Source organism: Cucumis melo, chromosome 11 (genome assembly GCF_025177605.1).
Source record: "Cucumis melo cultivar AY chromosome 11, USDA_Cmelo_AY_1.0, whole genome shotgun sequence".
Classification (NCBI taxonomy): domain Eukaryota; kingdom Viridiplantae; phylum Streptophyta; class Magnoliopsida; order Cucurbitales; family Cucurbitaceae; genus Cucumis; species Cucumis melo.
Window position 1 is genome coordinate 7,944,132 of NC_066867.1, and position 21,364 is coordinate 7,965,495.

The 21,364-nt window shown below is 36.0% G+C and overlaps 2 protein-coding genes across 8 annotated transcripts; one reads left to right on the top strand and one right to left on the bottom strand.

Moving 5' to 3' along the window:
- The first annotated feature begins 2,368 nt into the window (after positions 1-2,368).
- Positions 2,369-14,157, top strand: LOC103501095 (septin and tuftelin-interacting protein 1 homolog 1). 7 transcript variants are annotated; one of them, XR_001764279.2, is made up of 3 exons: positions 2,369-5,505; positions 11,997-12,046; positions 13,694-14,157. XR_001764279.2 is itself a non-coding variant. In XM_008464592.3 (2 exons), exon 2 carries the CDS (start codon positions 2,786-2,788, stop codon positions 5,399-5,401), a length of 2,616 nt encoding a protein of 871 aa, XP_008462814.2. In that variant the 5' UTR covers positions 2,369-2,643; positions 2,769-2,785; the 3' UTR covers positions 5,402-5,634. The 7 variants fall into 7 exon arrangements, 1 of the variants encoding a protein (XP_008462814.2); XR_007815535.1 differs by lacking the exon at positions 13,694-14,157 and adding an exon at positions 6,557-11,394 and having other exon boundaries at positions 11,506-12,763; XR_001764281.2 differs by lacking the exon at positions 13,694-14,157 and adding an exon at positions 12,165-12,763.
- A 43-nt stretch (positions 14,158-14,200) lies between these two features.
- On the bottom strand, positions 14,201-17,774 carry LOC103501092 (RNA polymerase sigma factor sigA). The gene is made up of 10 exons (XM_017047446.2): positions 17,530-17,774; positions 16,487-17,307; positions 16,039-16,237; positions 15,857-15,949; positions 15,396-15,524; positions 15,238-15,291; positions 15,064-15,141; positions 14,893-14,955; positions 14,621-14,733; positions 14,201-14,535 (listed from the first exon to the last, which is right to left on the bottom strand). Exons 2-10 carry the CDS (start codon positions 17,176-17,178, stop codon positions 14,427-14,429), a joined length of 1,530 nt encoding a protein of 509 aa, XP_016902935.1. The 5' UTR covers positions 17,179-17,307; positions 17,530-17,774; the 3' UTR covers positions 14,201-14,426.
- Positions 17,775-21,364: the final 3,590 nt, after the last annotated feature.

Below are 21,364 nucleotides of genomic sequence, written 5' to 3' on the forward strand. Positions count from 1 at the left end.
CTAAGGACTACTCGAATGCTCTTTGACAATAAAATCTCTCAAGTACAGGGAAGGAAGCAAATATGTTTACTGATCCTATTATAAGCTTTGTATTGAGTACGAAAAAACAAAGATGCTTTATCTCTCAAATTTCCTTGATTTGAAAAAGAATCAGCTAACTAGATCGAAGCAATAAAGAATGTTATATTGTTCATTTTCTTTTCTAAACAACTTTGAGCAGGCTAATTAATAACAAACCAATCAACAGCTTTACTTGATATGGTATAAGCATATAAGTAGAGTGAAGCAAACTAGCAAAGAAAAAAGATGGATAGCACTATGAAAGTTTTGTAATCAACCTCATAGCCTTTTAGATAAAACCAAAATGGTTATCATAACCCCCACCTGTTACTACAACGCTATGACGACCTCCGCAAGCAATTCAATGCAAGAGCAATGGTCGTTTCTGTTTGAAGCAACCTCATATTTTCTTCGACGCAACTCGTAATAATATTCAACTTCCCTCTTTGCACATTCCTAACAATACTTCCAATTCAAATTTAATACTAAAACCTATAACTAATTCAAAATCTAAACTATAAAACTAATTTGAAATCTAAAACCTAAAATTAATTTGAAATCCAAATACTAAATCTAATAAACTAAACCACTTACCGAAATAAAGAGCGACAATGATGATGAACGGCAAACAAGGATGGCGATGATTATTACGAGTTGCATCGAAGGGGATATGAAATGACGATTTCTCTCCTTCTCAGTCTCTCTCTCAACTCTCCTGATCTTCTCTTTTTCAGTTATGTGAATTACAGAACTGGAAGTGAGTTTTTATAGGGGACTCCCGACGCACGAAGATGACGGGAGTCACTCCTATTCTCGACGTAATAAGTAAAACGTTGGGAATAGATTCCACCTCTACTGAAGTTTTACTATAGATATATTTCTATGTCTACGAATATAGACCAATAACAGTAAATTAGTCCTTCACAAGTGCTCGTAACACTAGTTGGGTCAAATTATCATTTTACCCCTAGGTTACTTATAGTCTTTAAATATCCATGCTCCTCTACTAAACAACCTGTTTGTGGTCCAACTAATAAATAAAAACTCCTTTCGTGCCATAGAGAGGGTAGGGTTTTTTTGTTCAAGTCCTAGAGATACTATTTAAGAGAACACTCATCTACTTACCCTAGAGTTAGGAATGAGTGAATTCCATCTTGTGTGATTATGTTTCAGCTCCCCACTTGGTCTTGCCTCAAAATGATAAGCATATTGAGTCGGCAATCTGACCACTCTTATGTAAAATCAAAGGACAATTCTTCGCAAATAGAAGTTTAGAATACTCTCAGGATTAAGATTAAGTTATCTGGGTCATCCTAATGAAATAGAAACCTAACTAGTTAACATAGTTACATCTAGTGGTCACTATTTCGTGGTCTGATCTTACGTAAATTCATTGCATAGGATATTCTTACTCACATGTCACTTATATGAACATGTTGGATCATTGCGTTTGTATCAAATATAAAGTGAGTTGTATCCATAGTGTTACCATAATAAAGTATCTAGCCTTGTCCTTATACTATATACTCTTTAAGCTGATCTTGAACATTGATCATGCATGTCTATTCAAAACTCATCAAACAATTTAGAATGTTAGTTTATTGGATTTATATTACTAAGACAAAACTAATAATATAATCAATAACGCTTATTAAAATTATAATAATAACACTTTATTAATAACGGTCAATAAATTATATTTACTATCTACAAGTTTTAGAATATAAAACCCAACATATATCACATTCGACATTGATTTTTTTTAAAAAACCTATTCTATTAATTCATCTAGTGTAATTGAACTATTAAAATATACCTAGAAAGTCTTCTTAGTGAGAAAATCATAGTAAACAATTTATACTACACTTGATTTCACTTGTTGAGATGGTCCAAAAATAGAATTTATATGTATCATATCTGTCTCACAAAATCTCTAATATTATATAGATATATATTCGTTGACCCTATTAAAATTGGTTGCTTACTCTTCTTGAATCCCATGCTTGTTTAGCATAATATATTTGGGGGACAATAATTATTTTAAAAACAAAGTATTTGTTCATATTTGTTTGTATTTGTTTATAGTGATTTTTTTTGTTAGGTAGGTTGATGGTGGAAAGTAATTTGAAGTTAAAAAAAAAAATTAGATTTTAAAAAATGAATAGAATCTTGGTTTCTACATTTCCTAATTTTTAAATTTTCAAAATTAGTCATTTAAATAATTAAGATTTTTAAATAGTTAATAGAATATTAGTTGGTATGATTTAAATTTTAGATTTGGTATTTGCAAACTAATCGGTCTTAGTCTCCATACGGATTTTCCTATTTGCAAACTAATCGTAATCGGCCTTAGTCCCCAAGGAAGGCCCATACCGATTCAACCTTCACGAGATTGACCAGCGCCGACTCCATCAAAACCTGAGAACTTCCACTACGACGACCCAACTTCTGAAGAGAGAAGGGCAACGGCTTCGCCTTCCATAGCTCCAAGCCGGTACGAAAGGCTTTCCGCCGCACCCGCCACTATGGCGAATCACCGCCCCTACTGCCACAATATTTGAATCCGTCCGGCACTGGGCATTTGTAGGTTTTCTTATCTTTCAACCGTAATTTGTTTCCTATAGTGAAATTAGGAAATCAGGGTCTTTTTTCTTCCCAATTCCTTTTTGTTCCTTAAGTTAGCGTTTAATTTTTGTGTATTTGAGAAGGAGGAAGAGAGCGAGAGATGGATGATTATCAGGAAATGGAGAGGTTTGGTATGGAGAATGATTACGATGATGGCCAATGGATTGGCGGTGAGTTTTATTACCGTAAGCGCAAAGAGAAGAGGTCTCAAACAAAAGAAGATGTTGTTTATGGTGTCTTCGCAACTGGGTCGGATTCGGACTCTGATGGTGATGGATTTTCGTCTAGGAAGCGCCGCAAGGACCGGGACTTGTCTAGGAAACCTGACCTCACCAAGCCTGTCAATTTTGTATCCACCGGCACCGTCATGCCCAACCAGGAGATTGATAGGATTTCTAAGGATGGAGATACTGACAATGTGGACGATGACCATCCTGGCCTTGGCTTGGGTTCTAGCACGTCTGGTTCTGGCCTGGGATTTAATTCGTCAACCTCTGACAGAAATCCCAATGGGTTTAAGGAAAATGGTTCTAATGTTGATGGAGATGAAGATGGTGATGATTTATTTTTGCCCACTGCGTTTGGGAAAAGGATTAAGGAGGGAGCTGAAAGGAGGGAGAGGGAAAGAGTGAAATCACAGATAGAGAAGAAAAGTCGAATTGTATCCGGTAGCAGAAAAGATTCTGACCCTGGGAATGTTGGAGCGTTTGAGAAGCATACTAAGGGCATTGGTCTGAAGCTACTTGAAAAAATGGGATACAAAGGTGGTGGGCTTGGAAAAAACGAACAGGGGATTGTAGCTCCCATCGAAGCTAAAATGAGGCCTAAGAATATGGGTATGGGTTTTAATGACTTCAAAGAGGCACCTAAGATACCTGCTTTGCAGGAAGTTGAGGAGAAATCATTGCCCCAACCAACAACTAAGGCAAAGGAGAGGCTATGGTCGAAGCAAGTTAGGTCTAAAAAGAAGAAAGAAGCATATTTAACAGCTGAGGAATTACTGGCTCGCAAGCAGGACCAGGCATTGGAGGTTGTTCAGAAGGTGTTTGATATGCGTGGACCTCAGGTACGGGTGTTGACTAATTTAGAGAATCTGAATGCTGAAGAGAAAGCCAGAGAAAATGACATTCCTATGCCAGAGCTTCAGCATAATGTGAGGTTGATTGTAGACTTGGCTGAGCTGGATATTCAAAAAATTGATAGAGACTTGAGAAATGAGAAGGAAACTGCACTGAGCTTACAGGAAGAGAAGCAAAAGTTCGAGATTGAGCTGGCTCGTCAGAAGAAGCAGTTGAATAGTATGGAAGAAATTATGAGCATGATTGAGAGAATAGGAGAAGATAATTCTGCTGGAACATTGACATTAGATGGACTTGCCAAGTGCTTCAGTGGGTTGCGGAGAAGATTTGGTGAAGACTACAAGCTATGTAACTTGTCTTGCATTGCATGTTCATTTGCACTACCTTTGTTTATTAGAGTATTTCAGGGCTGGGATCCCCTTCAAAATCCTTCTCATGGGTTAGAAGTGATATCGTTGTGGAAGACGCTGCTTCAAGATGAAGACTGTGTTGACATCTGGGACATGACATCGCCCTATACTCTCCTGGTTTCAGAAGTTGTACTACCCGCCGTAAGAATTTCTGGCATAAATACGTGGCAGGCTAGGGACCCTGAACCAATGCTTCGGTTCTTAGAGTCTTGGGAAAAATTGCTGCCTCCTTCGGTGCTTCATACCGTATTGGACAATGTTGTCATGCCTAAACTGGCAAGTGCAGTAGATTTGTGGGAACCTCAGCGAGATCCTGTTCCTATCCATATGTGGGTACATCCATGGCTGCCATTGTTAGGGCATAAGCTGGAGGGTATGTATCAGGTCATACGTACGAAGTTGAGTTTTGTTCTTGGTGCTTGGCACCCAAGTGATGCTTCTGCCTATACTATATTGTCACCTTGGAAAGCTGTATTTGATTCTGCTAGTTGGGAGCAGCTTATGCGTCGCTTTATAGTGCCTAAACTGCAGCTTGTCTTGCAAGAATTCCAAGTAAATCCAGGAAATCAAAAACTTGATCAGTTTTACTGGGTTACTAGTTGGGCTTCTGCGCTACCGATCCACCTCATGGTTGATATGATGGAGAAATTCTTCTTCTCCAAGTGGCTGCAGGTATTATATCACTGGTTATGTTCGAATCCAAATTTCGAGGAGGTTACAAAGTGGTATATGGGCTGGAAAGAACTTTTTCCAAAGGAGCTTCTGGCTAATGAAAGCATCCGGTACCAGCTTAGTTGTGGACTGGATATGATGAATCAAGCCGTTGAAGGGATGGAGGTGGTTCAGCCAGGTTTGAAAGAAAATATTTCTTACCTTCGGGTTCTTGAGCAACGGCAATTTGAAGCTCAGCAGAAGGCTGCTGCGCAAGCTAAACAGCAAGGATCGGCTGGATTGGGTAATGCCTCTAATTTGGATGGTATGGGTGGTACACTTGAGATGACTCTGAAAGAAGTACTTGAGGCCCATGCCCAACAGCATGGTTTACTCTTTAAGCCTAAACCTGGAAGGATGCACAATGGGCACCAGATATATGGCTTTGGAAATATAAGCATAATAGTGGACGCTCTAAATCAAAAGGTGTATGCCCAAACTGAGGAATCGTGGTCCCTAGTATCACTTGAACGATTGCTGGACATGCACGGTAGTTCTACAACTAAGAGACGGTAGATGTAAGCTTGACATAACTTTCTGTAGAAGTTTCCATGTTTTGAAGCAACTTTAAGCAGTGTTTAGATTATGTAGACTGCTTGTACCATAGGAGAAACTATAAGGTTAGTATGTCTTTAATCTCTCAGCCACTAGTGAGCAAGTTTCTTTCATCATTATATATGATCTGAAAATTCTTTTTTCATCAATATGTACTGATTTTTCTTTCATGTGAATTACTATCTTATTATCAATCTTTTTCTTGTAAACTTCTATATTGCATTTCTAATAGGCAGGGATAAATTACCAAAAGGGTATTCTTGATGATGATTTATGTTCTAAATTTATTGATTTCTTATTAGGTTTTGGTTAATGTCTTAATAACTATACTTGATAACTGGTTTAGATATGCAATTAGGATGTGACATGTAAATAATGAACAGGTTTTGAATAGAAACATAGGTCTTGCATAGCGGCTAAAGATTGTGTAAATGGGCGGTGTCATAAATTGATAAAGGGGGAGTTTAATAAGACTTGAGGTTAAAAGTCGCTTTCTAAAAGTCTAGGAACTGATACTAAGATGAAGATTCGATGGAAGTAGATGGACTGAGATTAACGTTTTGAAAAATTTGGAACTAAAATGGCAACAAGGTAAATTTATTAGTTATTATATAGGTCCATCTAGTGATTATTTAGTTTTTGGTTTTGAAAATTAAGCCTATAAGTGCAGTTCCATCTATTGGGTTCTATATGGTATTTATATTTTTGGAGTGTTTTCAAAATTAAAGCCAGAATTTGAAAACTGAAAATGGTAGTTTTCTGAATCTTGTTTTGTTTTTGAAAATTATCTAAGAATTCAAATGTTTATATAGAAGTGTGTAAACTTGAGTAAGAAATTGTGAGAAAACAACACAAATTTCAAAAGTAAAAAATTAAAAAGAATGATTATCAAACGGGGCATTAATTTATCCTTTCTTGGAAACTTTGAACAAAAAGTTTTTCTATTAAAAGTGTATGTGTAGAAAAATTCTTGTTCATAATTTTTATTGAATCTGCATAAGGTTTTGAGATTGTGAGATTTTTTTTTGTCTTTAATAATTGTTTTAATGGTCATGGTGCCATACTTAATCAAGCACGGACACTTCTAATGAACTGGAAATCGGAATCCCTTTTCAGGGAGGCAAAGGCCAGCTATAAACAGGGCCTTGCAGTTAAGTAACAAAAACCATTAAATGATAATTAGAAAAAGGCTCTGCCATCTAAAAAATGCCTTTTTCTACACTATTCTTCAAAGATCTACATGCACCACACTTTCAAGAATCGGAACAGCAAGGCATTTGAGGAGCTGGACTTCAAAGAGTGGGGCGAAATCCTCAAGAAAAAAGGTTTGAAGTGCAAGAAAGAAGAAAACTGGTTCAAGATTATCAAGAACTCCCTCCAAAAATCCAAGATTACTATCAAGAACGAAGAACCTCAAGAACGGAGCTCTACTGATGATGAACCTCAAGAAAGGTTAGTAAATTATCTAGATAGAAGGTTCTGGCCACGTTTTGATGATAGAAGAAGGGAGCCGACCGAATATAGAATGAAAATAGACTTGCCTATCTATGATGGTAAGAGAAATATAGAGATTTTTAGATTGGCTCAAGAATACTGAATTTTTTTAATTACACGAACACACCTAAGGGAAAGAAGGTGCATTTAGTTTCTTTGAAGTTGAAAGATGGAGCTTCAACTTGGTGGGAGCAAATTGAAGTCAATAGGAGGAGAAATAGTGAAAGATGTATTGCTTCTTGGGAGAAAATGATGAAGATGAAAGCTCGATTTCTTCCACCCAACTGTGAACAAACTCTCTACAATCGATATCAAAACTGCCGACAAGGAACTTGAACTATAGCTGATTACATTGAAGAATTTTATCGATTAGGGGCTAGAATGAATCTGATGGAGAATGAACAACACCTCATTGCTTGGTTTGTTGGAGGATTGAGATTTGATATAAAAGAAAAAGTTAAACTTCAACCTTTTCTAACCCTTTCTGATGCCATCACTTAGCCAGAATTTATTGAACTAAGTTCAAGAAAGAATACCAGATGAAGCCCATAGAATACCAATACTAGCAACAAGTCTATGGCTGCAAACTCTTCCCTTACTAAAGAGGAGGAGAAAGACAAGACAAGTGCTCCAAATGGGAAGAAGACTGAAGCAATTCCCAAGAAACAAACAGAGAATGTGTATCAAAGGCCTAATCTGAGTAAATGCTTCCATTTTGGACAAGCTGACCACTTTTCCAACTTTTTCCCTAAAAGAAAGACCATAGCCATTCTAGAGGAAGATGAAGACGTCGCTGAGGAGCAAGAAGGAAATTTTGATCAAGATGAAGAGATCCTTGAGCCTGATGAAGGGGAAACACTCTCTTGTGTACTTCAAAGAGTACTAATTGCACCTAAAAATAAGAACTCCCACCAGCATAGGCATAGTCTTTCCATGACTCGTTGCACTATTCAAAGTAAGGTATGCAACATGATTATTGATAGTGGCAGCAGTGAGAATTTCGTTTCTAAGAAGCTAGTTACTGCCCTTAAACTGAAGACAGAACCTCATTCCAATCCTTACGAAATAGAATGGATCAAGAAAGGTGGAGATATACAGATAAAAGAGATTTGCTCGGTTCCTTTGTTAATTGGAGGAAGTTATAAAGACCAAATCGTCTGTGATGTATTAGATATGTGGATGTTTGCCATATCTTGCTTGGGACGCCGTGGCAGTATGATGTTCAAGTAGTCCCTAGAGGAAGGGAGAATACCTATGAATTCTAATGGATGAATAAGCAGATTGTCCTAATGCCTCTTAGCAAGAAAATGAAGGAGTTAATTCGATGAAGTCCATTTTCAAATTGGAGGCCTAGTAATGACCCATTTGAAGAAGAGGAGTTTCCCAGCTGGAATCTATGGAAAGTTAAGAGACAGACAGATTGGCCCATTTAGAATAACAGCTAAATATGAGCCAAAACGCCTACAAGCTTGAGCTGCCTGAAGGGATCAACATCTACCCAATTCTCAACATTATAGACCTCAAAAGGTACAATGCGCCTAATGGATTCCAACTTACCTAGCAAACCCAACTTGAGGACGAGTTTGATGCTTAGGGGTGGAATGATGTAAATCAACTACTGGCCTAACTTGTTTACTGTTTTACTTATTGTTATAATTGTTACAACTAAGTAGTTACTAAATAACTAACTTGTATTACAATTTTTTCAATAAGTAAACATTTCCTCTCACATTGAGAGATAAGATTTCATTCAAACAAAATATTAGACTTTGGTTTTACACCATTTTATCTCAAATTTGAACGATGGGACAAGCTGAAGCACAACAGGCCAATAGTCACGAAAGGATTTGGAGGATGGTTGAAAATAAAAAATCTCCCTTTGGATTATAGGTGCAGGAGAACTTTCGAGATTATTTGAGACCATTTTGGGGGACTTGAGCACATAGCCTTAAAAACACTCAATCTTACAAATTGTACTGAAGGAAGAATTAAAGTCAAGAAGAAACTATGTGGTTTCATGCCCTAACGATAGAATCAAAGACTTTAAGAGAGGAAACATTTTCTTAAATTTTGGTGATATTGAACTGTTGAATCCGTCAAGTAAAATTAGAAAGGCACTTGTGGTTGAAGACTTTGAAAACTCCATTGATCTCTCGAGATTCAGGACTGTTTTAGACGATGAAGAGGTATATCTTTCCTGTTTTCCCCCGGTGCTGAATTTCCCAAAATCCACCTTGGCAAGAAATCCTTTGAAGCTCTGCAAAAAAATCACATTATACATCACAATCGAAAATAAAACCATTTGAACAAAAGAACCCAAACAACCAAAGCTAACCCAACCTTCCCAACTTTCCCATCATCTCCGATCCCACCCTTCCTAACTTACTATGTAATTATAGATTTCCCAAGTTAGGATTTTAGGGGAATGCATTCCCAACTTTCCCATCCCAATCCAACCCAACCTTCCCAACTTTCCCATCATCTTCGATCCCACCCTTCCTAACTTACTGATTCTATGCTCAATAAACTTGTATATTATGTAATTATAGATTTCCCAAGTTAGGATTTTAGAGGAATGCATTCCAAACCTTCCCAACCCAATCCAACCCAACCACCTATTATCTGACCAAACCTAACCCAACCTTCCCAACTTTTCTGTCATTTCCGAACCCACCCTTCCTAACTTACTGATTCTATGCTCAATAAACTTATGATTCATTTGTTTCATGAACACTCATCGGCGCCAGAGAAGAGGGAAGAGACGTTCAGGCAGGCCAATTAATGGGCTTTGTTAAACCCGCTAAAGACATTTGTTCGAATAAGTCTGTGGGCCCCACAAATTTTGATTCCTTTTTTAAAAATCAGGTACCCAAAGGGTCGGAGAGGGAAAAAGAAAACAGAATGGCGCCTTCAATTACTGTGGTTCTGAAAATGCTGCCACCAACCCACCCTATTCAGATTTTAAACAGCCTCTCTATCAAAAAGTTTCAGTTAGCCGGTGCCGCTCAGTCCTCAACAAAGGTTGTTACCTCATTCAAGCTTAGACTAAGTAAAGGAAAGAAAAAAGGCAGTTCTCCGAAAATTCCCCTAAAGCATTTCATCAGAAAACAAAAATCTTTTGATAATGTCTGGACTGCACTGCTAAAGTCTAAATCACTTGTTGCTTGCTCTTTCAAAGCTACAAAAGAGGCTCCACAGCAGAACTTAATTATCAAGCCCTCTCTATCTGAGAATAACCCAAATCTCCTGGAGGCCTGCAGCTCCAAAGTTCGAATTGATACGCTTCAAAACAGGTCAGTTACAGCTCCCCCAGCTCCTAAACTCTTCAGTTACTCGAGTTTCACAGATCCTAACACTAAAATTATCTTATTACGAGGTTCTCCATGCCACTCAGTTGATTCTGTTATGAAAAAGTCAAATACTGAATTGGTCTCTCCCTATAGTGGTAGCAGTGAAGAATCAGCGGGCTTGAAATACACTTAGGAGGGTAAAACAAATGCTGAAGTAGAAGGAGTGGATTTGAATACCCTATTCGAAGTTGATGATCGATGCTGATATTGGTGAAGTTCCTTGGTCCTTCCCTATTAAATTATCCGAAGTTACAAAGGAGTTGGTGCCCATTATAAATGATTGCTGTATTGTGTTGGTTTGAGTAAGCTGTTGTGTTGATGTTTTTAAAGATACCTAACCAATTCCATGGAATACAAGGGGCTGAAAGATCCTACCAAGCGCATAGCACTTAAGAAATCCATCAAGAACCATCATCCGGATGTGGTTATAATTCAAGAATCAAAAATGGAAAACTTTGATGCATTATTTACTAAATCAATATGGAGTTCCAAAGAAATCGGATGGGAGTTTGTGGAATCAATTAGTGCATCGGGGGCATTCTCAAAATGTGGGATGAGCAAAATTACTGTGGTTGAGATTACCAAAGGGAGGTTTTCTGCCCAATTAACGGTGATACGGTATGCAAAAGACGCTGGTGGATTCGCAATGTATACGGCCCATGTGGTTACTTGTTTGGTCAGAGCTCTTATCCATTTTAGATGCGGTATTGCGGAGATTTCAACGTTACTCACTGGGCTCATTGGCAGAAACACAAGAGGAATGAGGCTATTTAATAACTTCATTGATTCAGCTAATATCATGGAACTTCCTCTTCAAAATGGCAGATACACATGGTCAAGACCTTGAGGGTCAGCCTCAAGGTCCTTGCTGGATAGTGTTATTTATTAATAGATAATGGGAAGAAGCGTTTGAGAACTCCAGAGTGTCTGCTGCACAAAGCTATTTATAAAGCTCTTTGGAAGACCAGCAGCCCAAGGAGAGTCAACATATTAATTTGGATTATGGCCTTTGGCCTCCTAAACTGCTCCTTGATCATGCAAAGGAAAATCCCCGATCAGTGCTTGTTGCCTTCGATGTGCCCTCTTTGCTTAACGGACAGTGAGGACTTGGTACATTTATTTATTTTTTGCCCCTATTCCAATAATTGCTGGAAGAGTATTCTTTCTACTTTTAATGTGGTTTGGGCTTTTGACGGATCTCTAAGCTCCCATTTTTTTCAGTTGTTGTGGGATGCTTTGGTGCCAAAGAAACCGAGTCTAATTTGGGCAAACATGTCAAAAGCTCTTCTTCCAGAAATCTGGTTTGAATGCAATCAGCGCATTTTTCTCGACAAGGAAAGGGGCTGGTTTGACACTTTGGACACGGCAAAGAGGAATGCTGCAGCCTGATGTTCTTTAAATGTGGAATTAAAGGATTATTCAATTCAGGATATATGTTTAAACTGGGCGACTTTCATCCATCAGCCACTTTAATGGGGGTGGGGGGTGATTTTATGCACTCCTCAGAAGCTTACTTTGCATCTTTCGGCTTTTGCTTTTATTAGAGGAAATACTTCTCAGTTTTGTTAGCTATATAGGAGATTATATGTTTTAGGGGCCTTGGGGGTTTTATCTCTCCTGTGTTCTTTTTCTTTTCCTATTGGTTTCTGCTTTTGTTTGTTCCCAGAGTAGCTAGCTTGTTTTTAGTTGTTCTATTGAATTTTTTATTTTAGGGGTATGATGATGGTGCTAAGGAGGTGTCAAACCTAGTTGAGATGTTCAGGTGCGCCTCTTGGTCCTCTCCCTCTCCTTTCATTTTAGGCTTCTCTATTATTCTCATTGTATAATTCTCTTGTACCTTGAGTTTTTATATTTATAAAGAAGCTTGTCTCATTTTCAAGAAAAACCAACAATTAGAAGGTGAATATGATTCGTCAACTGGGGCAGTTGCCGATGGCTAGAGAATTTATAGGGATGATGGAGCATTTTTCTGGGTGGGGAAAAATAGCGTTAAGCTGAGTACTGTTGAAGTAGAGAAACAAAACACTCAAATGTCGATGGTCGCAAGGAGGTGCAAGGTCTGGTTCATCAAGGATGAGAGACTGATGAAATATAGTTTTGACTTGTGTTAATGATGGGTCTTGTCCCTTGTATGGTGTTACGATGCAGGAGAAAAAACATTTGAAAAGTAGAGAGAAAAACAGGGAGTGTTTAAAATTCCTAGCGCAGTTGTCAATATGCTGGTAGATCCGTGAGAAATATTATCTGGGAACTTGCAGAGGAAAATAAGAAAGGAGAAGAGAAGAAAAATTAAATAAATGCACTTGTTCAAATTTATTATTGATTGGTGAGGGAAGATGTTGAATTTGCTTCTTTTTTTTTTCTTTTTCCTTTTCATTTTTCTCAAATGTAAAATTTAAGCTTTTATTAAGGTGAATGAGAATATAAGAGTTCCTATTGTTTGTTACTAAAAAGGTAGGTTATTGTGATTGATGTTTGAGATGAGAGTTTTCTGTTATTGATTTTGTTAAACATTTGACCTCATTTTGTTGTATGGGCTGGAGAATTTGCATAAGAAATTCATAACATTAGTATGTGTATTACAAACCATTGTACTTTTCAAAGCCTATTATATTAACATGTTTTCTCACCATCCTTGTTTTAATTTCTTTTTTCGTTCAATCTTTCTTATATGTTTGCTTGGAATCTATGCTTCTTCTCTCTGTGCATAATCGTCCAAAAATTTTAAATAAAATCAGATTACAAATATTGTAAATTTATTTTTTGAAATGGAAGTTTCATATTGGATCAGCTTGAAGAGAATACCTTTTAAATATGAGATCAACTAGAAGAGAAGAACTTTTGTATTAATGAACTAAAACCAGAAGATTAAAATATCTACTTTTAGAGTTTTAATTTTAATTCACTAATATAAAAGGTTTCTCTTCTAGTTGATCTAATATTTAATCAGTTTTCAGGTAGATATTTTAGTCTTTTAACTTTAATTCACTAATATAGAAGGTATTCTCTTTTATTTGAAATGGAAGTTTCATAGCATAATATTCTATTTATTTGGGGGGTTCCTGAATCCAAATCTCTGGTTTCTTGTCATGTGCTGTTATTTTCAGAGAACCTATTTTGGTTCATTTTGGTTAATTATCCCTGCTTCCTTCCTATTAAGTGAGTCTTTTTTTTAGATGATCATGGTTTCAAACCTGATAGATCTTATATATATATTTTTCTTTTTAGGTTAATCTTTAAATACTCTCCTCCTAGAAGTATTTGTTGTGTGATGTCTCTTCCTCTTCTTTTATTGTTTTCTCAATTTCTCTATTCGCTTGAAGGTTAATGTATTTTTTTTAGCATTAGTCCTTTCATTTTATCTAAGAAAAGTTAGGTTTCCTTAAAACTCTATGTAAATATATTGCAGGTATTTGTGCCAATTCGAAGAATAATACCGATTTGTCCCATTCTTCTCAAGATAGAAATGCTCTAGTTGTAGCATTTTGAACTTTTACTACTTAGGTCTTAAAAATATAGAACAAAATTGACTCCTTTCCACGTGAGAACATCAAGGAAATGATGGAAAGCAGTCAGTTAAAACAAACATGGGAAAAGAATCAGTTCCAAAGATCACCTTAGTGTTAGTGGTATGGGGATATTGGAGATGAGAATTTTTCATCTTTATTGGGTAAAACATATATCTCAAACGATTCACTTCTGTCTGTTGTGAAACTGGGAAACAAAGTATTCCTGTATGGACTCATTATGCTACATAGGAAGTCTGATTATTGAATTCCCCACCCCAACGCTAGCAGTGTCTAGCTATTTTCTACTCGACATTTTTCTAATAGTTGAGAGAATACTTTCTTACAATAGATGATGCAGCATTGTGCAGGATCATGACACCATTGAGACCACGTGGCTCGAAATCAAATTTCACAAAAAATTGATTCGCATTTAGTAGATGGCGACACAAATCAACAAGACCACCTTTGGGAATGGATGCAAATCTCGTTCCAGAAGCTTTCCCTATTATCTGTTATCGCTATTTCTGATCAAAATCACAATGGCGAATAACACAGTATCGCTTTCTGTATATATACATTAGACAATGGACGGTCTCTACAATGTATGACTTGTAATTATATGTTTTTAACAAATTAATGTTTAATCAACATGGCTTCCATCTTCCTTGTCTTGGCTGCCTTCTTTAGTTTCTCCAATGCCACCAATCCAACTTGCCTTACTCTTTCTCTGGACAATCCTATGCTGAAAAACTCGGAGCAAAAAGTGCATTTTGTCAGCTAACTTAAATGAAATTAGCATTTTGCTGAGATAAGTTCCTTTGGCTTACCGTTTGCTTATTTCCTCCCATGTAAGACATTCATTATCCAGACCATGGTAAAGGCGTATGATCTCTCTTTCTCGGTCCCCGAGTGTCATATTTATGAGTTTGTTAACCTCAGCCTGCCAATATTTTTGAGTAAATTTTGGTAAATTATGGTAAATTATTCATCTAGATAAGCAAACTAACTGTCCACTCATCTTATATTGATGAAAATGGTGTAGTTTTTCACTCCCTTAAGTCTATTTATTTTTTTGGTGGTCTATCTATCATCATTTTACCTTCAGAATCCATGTGTCTGTTCCATGCCATGGGTTGTTCTCAAGGCAATTATCTGCGATATACTGTGAAAACAAAACGATAATGAAAAAAACTCAAGGAGTGGCAAGAACCGAGAACAAAGCTCTAATCTTGTTATGTTTGCAGAAACAGAGTTCGTATTCAAGGCTTACACTGTGATGGGTTTCGCCAGGAAGACCATTTAATGAAGGGAATGCTTCTCGGTCGAGTGAAAACACCTTGCTGATTGCCTGAAAGAGATAAGTTGTTGGTTTGATAAGGAAAATGAAAAGCAGATACTCAACATGAAGGAGCAAAGTGGATTGTTTGTTGGAAATTTTTAATACCTCAGTGGCATTCTTGACTTTCTTTTTGGACATGTTGAGGGATTCTGCAATCCTCTGAGATTAATAGTGTTAGGAGCAATTCCAAAAAGTTCAAAAAGTTTATATTAGTTTAGCTTGCAATTTAATTTGCCTTTGAATGCCAACAATATTTCACTTACATCAAGTGATGGAGTGATTCCTTTCTCTTGCAGTTTAACTTTGGCGTTGCGAATCAATCCTAATCTTTCGTGCAAATGTGTTGGCAATCTCAGCGTTCTTGAATTCTCAACTAATGCTCTTGAAACACCCTGTGTATGGATGAAGACATTGAACTATCAATGCTTGCACTTGCACCAAGTTAAAGATTCTTACATGAATCATTGAAGCTCAAAGATTCATTTTTCCTCTCAAAAGGCTCTCGTCCACTCCTTTCATCTCTCCTTTTATTCTAGGCAAAAACATCTCTTATTCCATTTTACCTCCACCAAATTTGAATTTCATTTTCTTTTATAGGAAAATCTCTCTTTCAACTTTTCAAAATAAGAAAACAGTTACAAAACTATGAATGATATTTGATGGTTTGGGTTTTGGTTGGTAATGTGGTATCCATCTATTTTTTCCTAAGAATTTGTAACCTCACCTGCCGTATCCACCAATATACATAGGTTGAGATTTTAAACCCCTTTGAAGAATCAAACTTCTCAATCCCACGGAGAAGTCCAATCAAGCCGCCCTACATTAAACACAAGCAAATTCCTCAATTGGAGGGAAGCTACTAATAGGGTGTAGAGTTAATTGTACGTGTTGTCACAAACTTTTCACCTGAACTAAGTCAGCCATTTCAGCTCCCATGTTATCATATCTTTGTGCAATAGACATTACCAAACGAACATTGCTCATCGCTAGCTTCTCTCTTGCCAAGGAACATTCCATCATTCTTGATCGTAATTCGGCACGAGAAATCTTAAGTGATATTGCTAGTTGGTCTTCAGAGGGCTCACATCCTAGCCTTTCCTTCAGTCTGAGAGCAAGTGTAAAGTTCATGACACCATTACTAGAACTGTGTTTTATCAATTGAGTAACAGAACTACATAAACTGTGTTTTATCAATAGAGTAACAGAACTACATAAACACATTATATTTCTCTCTCTCACATCAGGTAAGCTAGGATAAAAACAAAGCAGGAATAGTACTATCTATTACCAAATTGTATAGGTACATTAGAGCTGAAGTAAACCATGAGAAACTGAACAAGAAACATGTCCTGACCTGGTTTTATGCTCCTCCAATGCGAGACCTACCTTAATTTTCTTCGAAAGACGAACAACCTCGGCATGAGAAAGTAACTCTTCACTCAATAAACCTTTCACGTAGCCCTTTAATCGATTTTGGAGTAGCTCAGGACTAATGGTAGGTCTTAACTGTTTGCTGATTTTTGGTTGAGCCATAAAAACATGTTTACTCTGTATTTTCCTCTTAGAACTCATTCTCCTTTGCCGTGCAGACACACCGGAACAAGTGACAGGTACTTTCTTCAGCGTTTTTTCTCTAGGCATATCCGTCGACACAGTTTGTTCAAAAGATAGATTCCATTGCTTCTCCAGCATGGACTTTTGCAGCAAAAGAAGAGCCTCCACAGTACATTTCAGATCAGTTTCTTCATCTTCCCAGATTGTGGTGTTAGGAAGCCATGGCTCTGCAGTCGGAGAAGATGGAGTTTCTACATGTTCCTTCACAGCTTTGATGCATTGCTGAGAGTGCCGATTCGACAATGGATAGCTTGGAGAAAAGTTGGCTGAACTTTTTGCTATTACCACACTCTTTGTAGGGGAAACTTGAGTTTGTCCCAACCTATAGTCATTAGCATACAGAATCTTTTCTGTGAAATCAGAATAATAGGATGAAGAATTCAACAGCCTCTTAGCCGCACCAAGCCCAATTATTGCAGTTGTTGCCATCATATGGCTTCTCTTCTTCTGGTGCACAAAACTCTTATCATCAAAATCAGTTACACCAAATCAAACTTCAAACTCTATTTTCTTCGCCAGCAACAGTGGATCAATGACTTCAAATTGTCACCACAAACAGCCCTAAATTCATCAAACAGAGCAGAAAGGAGATTAAATTCCCACGTGAAATTGACAAGCAATCAAAGAAAATAAACTCGAAAACAACGCAGAAGAATTAGAATAAGAGGAAACAGAACAAAATCAGTCTACAAGAACGAACTTCAGATTGAATTGTACTTGAATGGAACATGCAAACAGCAAAAATTGGAGAACCCAGAAACAGAAATGAAGAAAAAAAAGTACCTGAAAGGAGAAATGGGAGGAAGACCGTGGAGTCTTTCACTCCAAAACTCTAGAGAGAGAGAGAGAGAGAGGACGGTGAATCCAAAGGAAGAAGAAGGCAGAATGGTTAGTTGTTGTTGTTATTGGATTGATAGAATGAATATCAAGGATATTTTTGAGAATTTGATGCAAAATTTCTGGTGGGGTTGAATTAGAAAAAATTCATGGAAAGAAATAGAAAGAAATGGTAATGCAAGAATGTTGGAGAAAAATGAAAGATAATGGGAAAAAATTGAGAGGAAAATGTTTGAGAATTGGAGATATGGGGAGCTGAGATGCTATTGGTTGGAATAGATATTGGGCCCACCTTTGTGTGGTCTCAAAACTTTTTGGGTAAATTACACTTTTTTTTCCTCATTATTTTAAATAAATATTTATTTATTTAAGAACTATATATTTTTCATTTATATAAGACAATAAAATTTGGTGAAGTTGGCTGAACCACAGAAACTAACTAGACAATAAAACAGCCACGTGTAAACATTTCCTGTTTTCTCTTCTTTTTTCCTCTTTCTTAAACATATGGAATAGTTCCCATAAGTAATTCTCTAACTTAGTTCTTAATATTTTATATATCTCTATTTGACCTTTAATGTTTTAAAAATTCTCTATTAAATGTCTCGAATCTTAGTGTTACTGAAAAAAAAAAGTCCGTGTGAATAATAAAATAACAAAATGTGCATTATCAATTTATCATTGAAATTCAAATAATTCAAATACATGTATCATAAAAACGTCTTGAGTTTATCGATGTTTGAGATTTAAACGGAGGTTTGCCTTTTCAAATATATTAGTTGAATCAGTAACAAAGATGAACATAAACTACATAAACTTACTATTTGATGAGAACAGAAATATATGAGTTGAGAGAAGATGTTTGTGAAAAATGGAGATTGTTGGATTGGATAGGAGACAGTTTAAATAAGTGAGAATGAAGGTGGTTACAAGGTTATTTAATTTTAAAAATTGAAGTATATTATTTGTAACAATGTTATGGTGGTTATGAGTTAGTTTCCTATACTAGAATCTAATTTCACACAGGAGTTGCAAATTCAGTGATTTTTTTAGTATAAATTTGGTGACATCATAACAATATATATTTTATTATAATTCATATATACAAATGTAGAAATTTCATCTATTTTACTAACATTGGTTTGAAAAAAAAAATGAACATATAGTCTACTATGCATGGGAAAAGAATCCTATGAGGTCTTGTTTGATTCAATTTGGAGGTTCGTTTCGAATATTTTGACTAGAACGGTTATGGTATTAAAGTCGACTATTGGATGACTTGACTTGAAAGAGGGCGACAGTGGTTAAGTTAAGTAGGTCTGCTCTTTAAGCAATGATGTGATACATCTTTTTCATTTTTTTTTAATGTGATTGATTAAACTTAATACAAAGTGTGATCATTTGAATTATCACAAGTAGTCTATTATATAATTATCTTATCCGTCTAAATATACACGAAACATACAAAAGAAATTGTTATTTAAATTATTCAATGAACTATTCTATATAGGAGATGTTGCAGTGTTCATTGTGATTGAAGTGTTACAGTCACATATGTTAGTAATTTGTCCAACTTAAAGAGACAATTGTTCATAACCCTCAGAGGAAAAAACTGTCTAGTAACAACATCATCTTTGTTGAATTTAGATTAGTTGTTTTAATTGTTTTCCTATTCTTCTATAATTTACTCATACAAAAATGTTAGTCTATTTTTATATATTTTTTTAATATGTTTATATTTATTTATTATTTTTCTTTACCATTTGTGATTGTGATTAACCAATGCATTTAATATATAGCCTATTGTCGTTTGACACGACCAACTTCTCGTTATCGTTTTCCAGCAAGTGTCATTGGCTAATTTCTAGTCACCATCTTTCAATGACCATGATCAACCAACTCTCATTCATGGTTTTTTAGCAATTACTTTGGGCAACTTTTGACCACCGTCTTCGGAGATCACTTATGACCAACAATAGGCGATTATTTTTCCAACAATTGTTACTAGTCAACCTTTATTGGTTGCTTTTGGACAACTTTCGTTGACAAACTATCTACAATCCTTTTCTAGTAACTATTGTCGATTAACTTCTATCGATTGCTGCCGCCAACGTTTGGTCATCGTTTTCTGGCAATCGTTGCTTGCCATCTCCAACCCTAACCTCTATAAGAAAATTATTTTATTATTGTACTTTGAAATCAATGAAAACAATTTTAGCATATAACAAATCAAACAAACTTTTACATTAAACTACTTTTAAACGAAATTTTCAAATACATATGTGTTTTTATAAAAATGTTTAAATATGCGATACATTTTAAAAGATAATTTTTTTTTAAATAATTCCAAACAAACATTGATTTACTTTCCTCACACAAGAGTTTTAAAAATTTTAAACAAAAATTTTCTACGAAAGAGTTCGAGTCCTTGGAAATCATTCAAACAAAATTAGTTGTCCAATGCTAAAAAACAATGTAAAAAATATGTGGTTCACATTAACGGAAACATAAAATTAAATTTGGAAACTATGGTGTAATTTTGGCGTACATGAAACTTTGGTTAGTTTTCGTAAATGTAACAAAATACAAAAATATTTATGGATCGTGTAATAAAAAGTAAAAGTCCATGAAGTTGATACAATATTTTGATAAATTACAGATTTGTCTTTGAATATTGTGAATGATTCGTCACTTCTCTTTCTTCTTCTTCTTTGCAATTTATTCATTTTCTCTTCTATATTTCTTCATCTCCTCTTCCAGTTTTTATTTTCTCGTTTAGATTTTCTATTTTATCTTTACCGTTTTCGACAAGATTCTTTTAAGTTACTTCATTTTTCTCATATTCGAGAATATCAAGATCGTCTAATTATTATTTTGACATGATGTTTACAATTGTCAACACAATCGTTTACCATGGTCAACATAATCATTTAAATTCGAAGCCTTTTTTCCATTGTTTAAAATGATCTAAATGATCACTTACCATAGTTAACACAATCGTTTAGAATGGTCAACACGATAGTTAGATTTGAAGTTTTTAAAGCACAATCGCCAACCATAATCAATGATCGTTTTTCATGATCAACACTATCGTTTAGCATGGTCAACACATCGTTAAAAAAGAACTACATAATCGTGTATCATGACCTAAACAATAATATATTATTCATTAGATTGTAGTACACTAGAAGAAGATTACTCGCATGTGCGTGTGGTTGATTAATCACGTGTTAACTGGGGCATTTTTGGTATTTTCTATTGTAGACTTGTGGGCTATTTCTGTTTTTAAAATTGTTAGATAAGCTCATGTGATTTGTCAAAAGTGGTTGTTGCAGTTTATTATTGAAGCTGATTTTTACTGAAGTTTGTAATTGGAGGCAACCAAAGCCTGAATTGGGTCGCATGACAAGGTGGTATTAGAGTTGGTTGCGAAATTTGTCATTCAAAGGTGGTTGTCGAAGACTGAAGTTGGTCATCAAAGTTGCTTGCTCGAAAGTGGTTGCAAAAGTTGATATCATAGTCTGCTGTTAGAGGTAGTTGCCAGAGCTTAAAGTTGGACATCATAGTTGGTCAAATCCCTAGGCCATCAAAGTTGTCATTGGTGGTGATTGCTAATGCTGAAAATTAGTCGTCGGTGTTGGAGTTGGTCACCGGAGTGTTATTAAAAATGGTGGTCAGAGCCCAGAGTTGGTTGCTAGAGTTTTCATCGGAGGTGGTTGTTTGAGCACGAAGTTGGTTCTCGAAGTGTGACAATGATAGTCACCAACAATGGTCATAGGTG

Bases quoted from the DNA above. Each gene is read 5' to 3' on its own strand.
- LOC103501095 (XM_008464592.3), top strand. From the start codon at position 2,786: ATGGATGATTATCAGGAAATGGAGAGGTTTGGTATGGAGAATGATTAC.
- LOC103501092 (XM_017047446.2), bottom strand. From the start codon at position 17,178: ATGATGGCAACAACTGCAATAATTGGGCTTGGTGCGGCTAAGAGGCTG. The intron at 15,142-15,237 runs GTATTAAAAATT...TATCTCTTTCAG, and splicing joins AAGTCAAGAATGCCACTGAG to GCAATCAGCAAGGTGTTTTC. The intron at 14,734-14,892 runs GTAAAATGATGA...AAATATTGGCAG, and splicing joins CAGACACATGGATTCTGAAG to GCTGAGGTTAACAAACTCAT.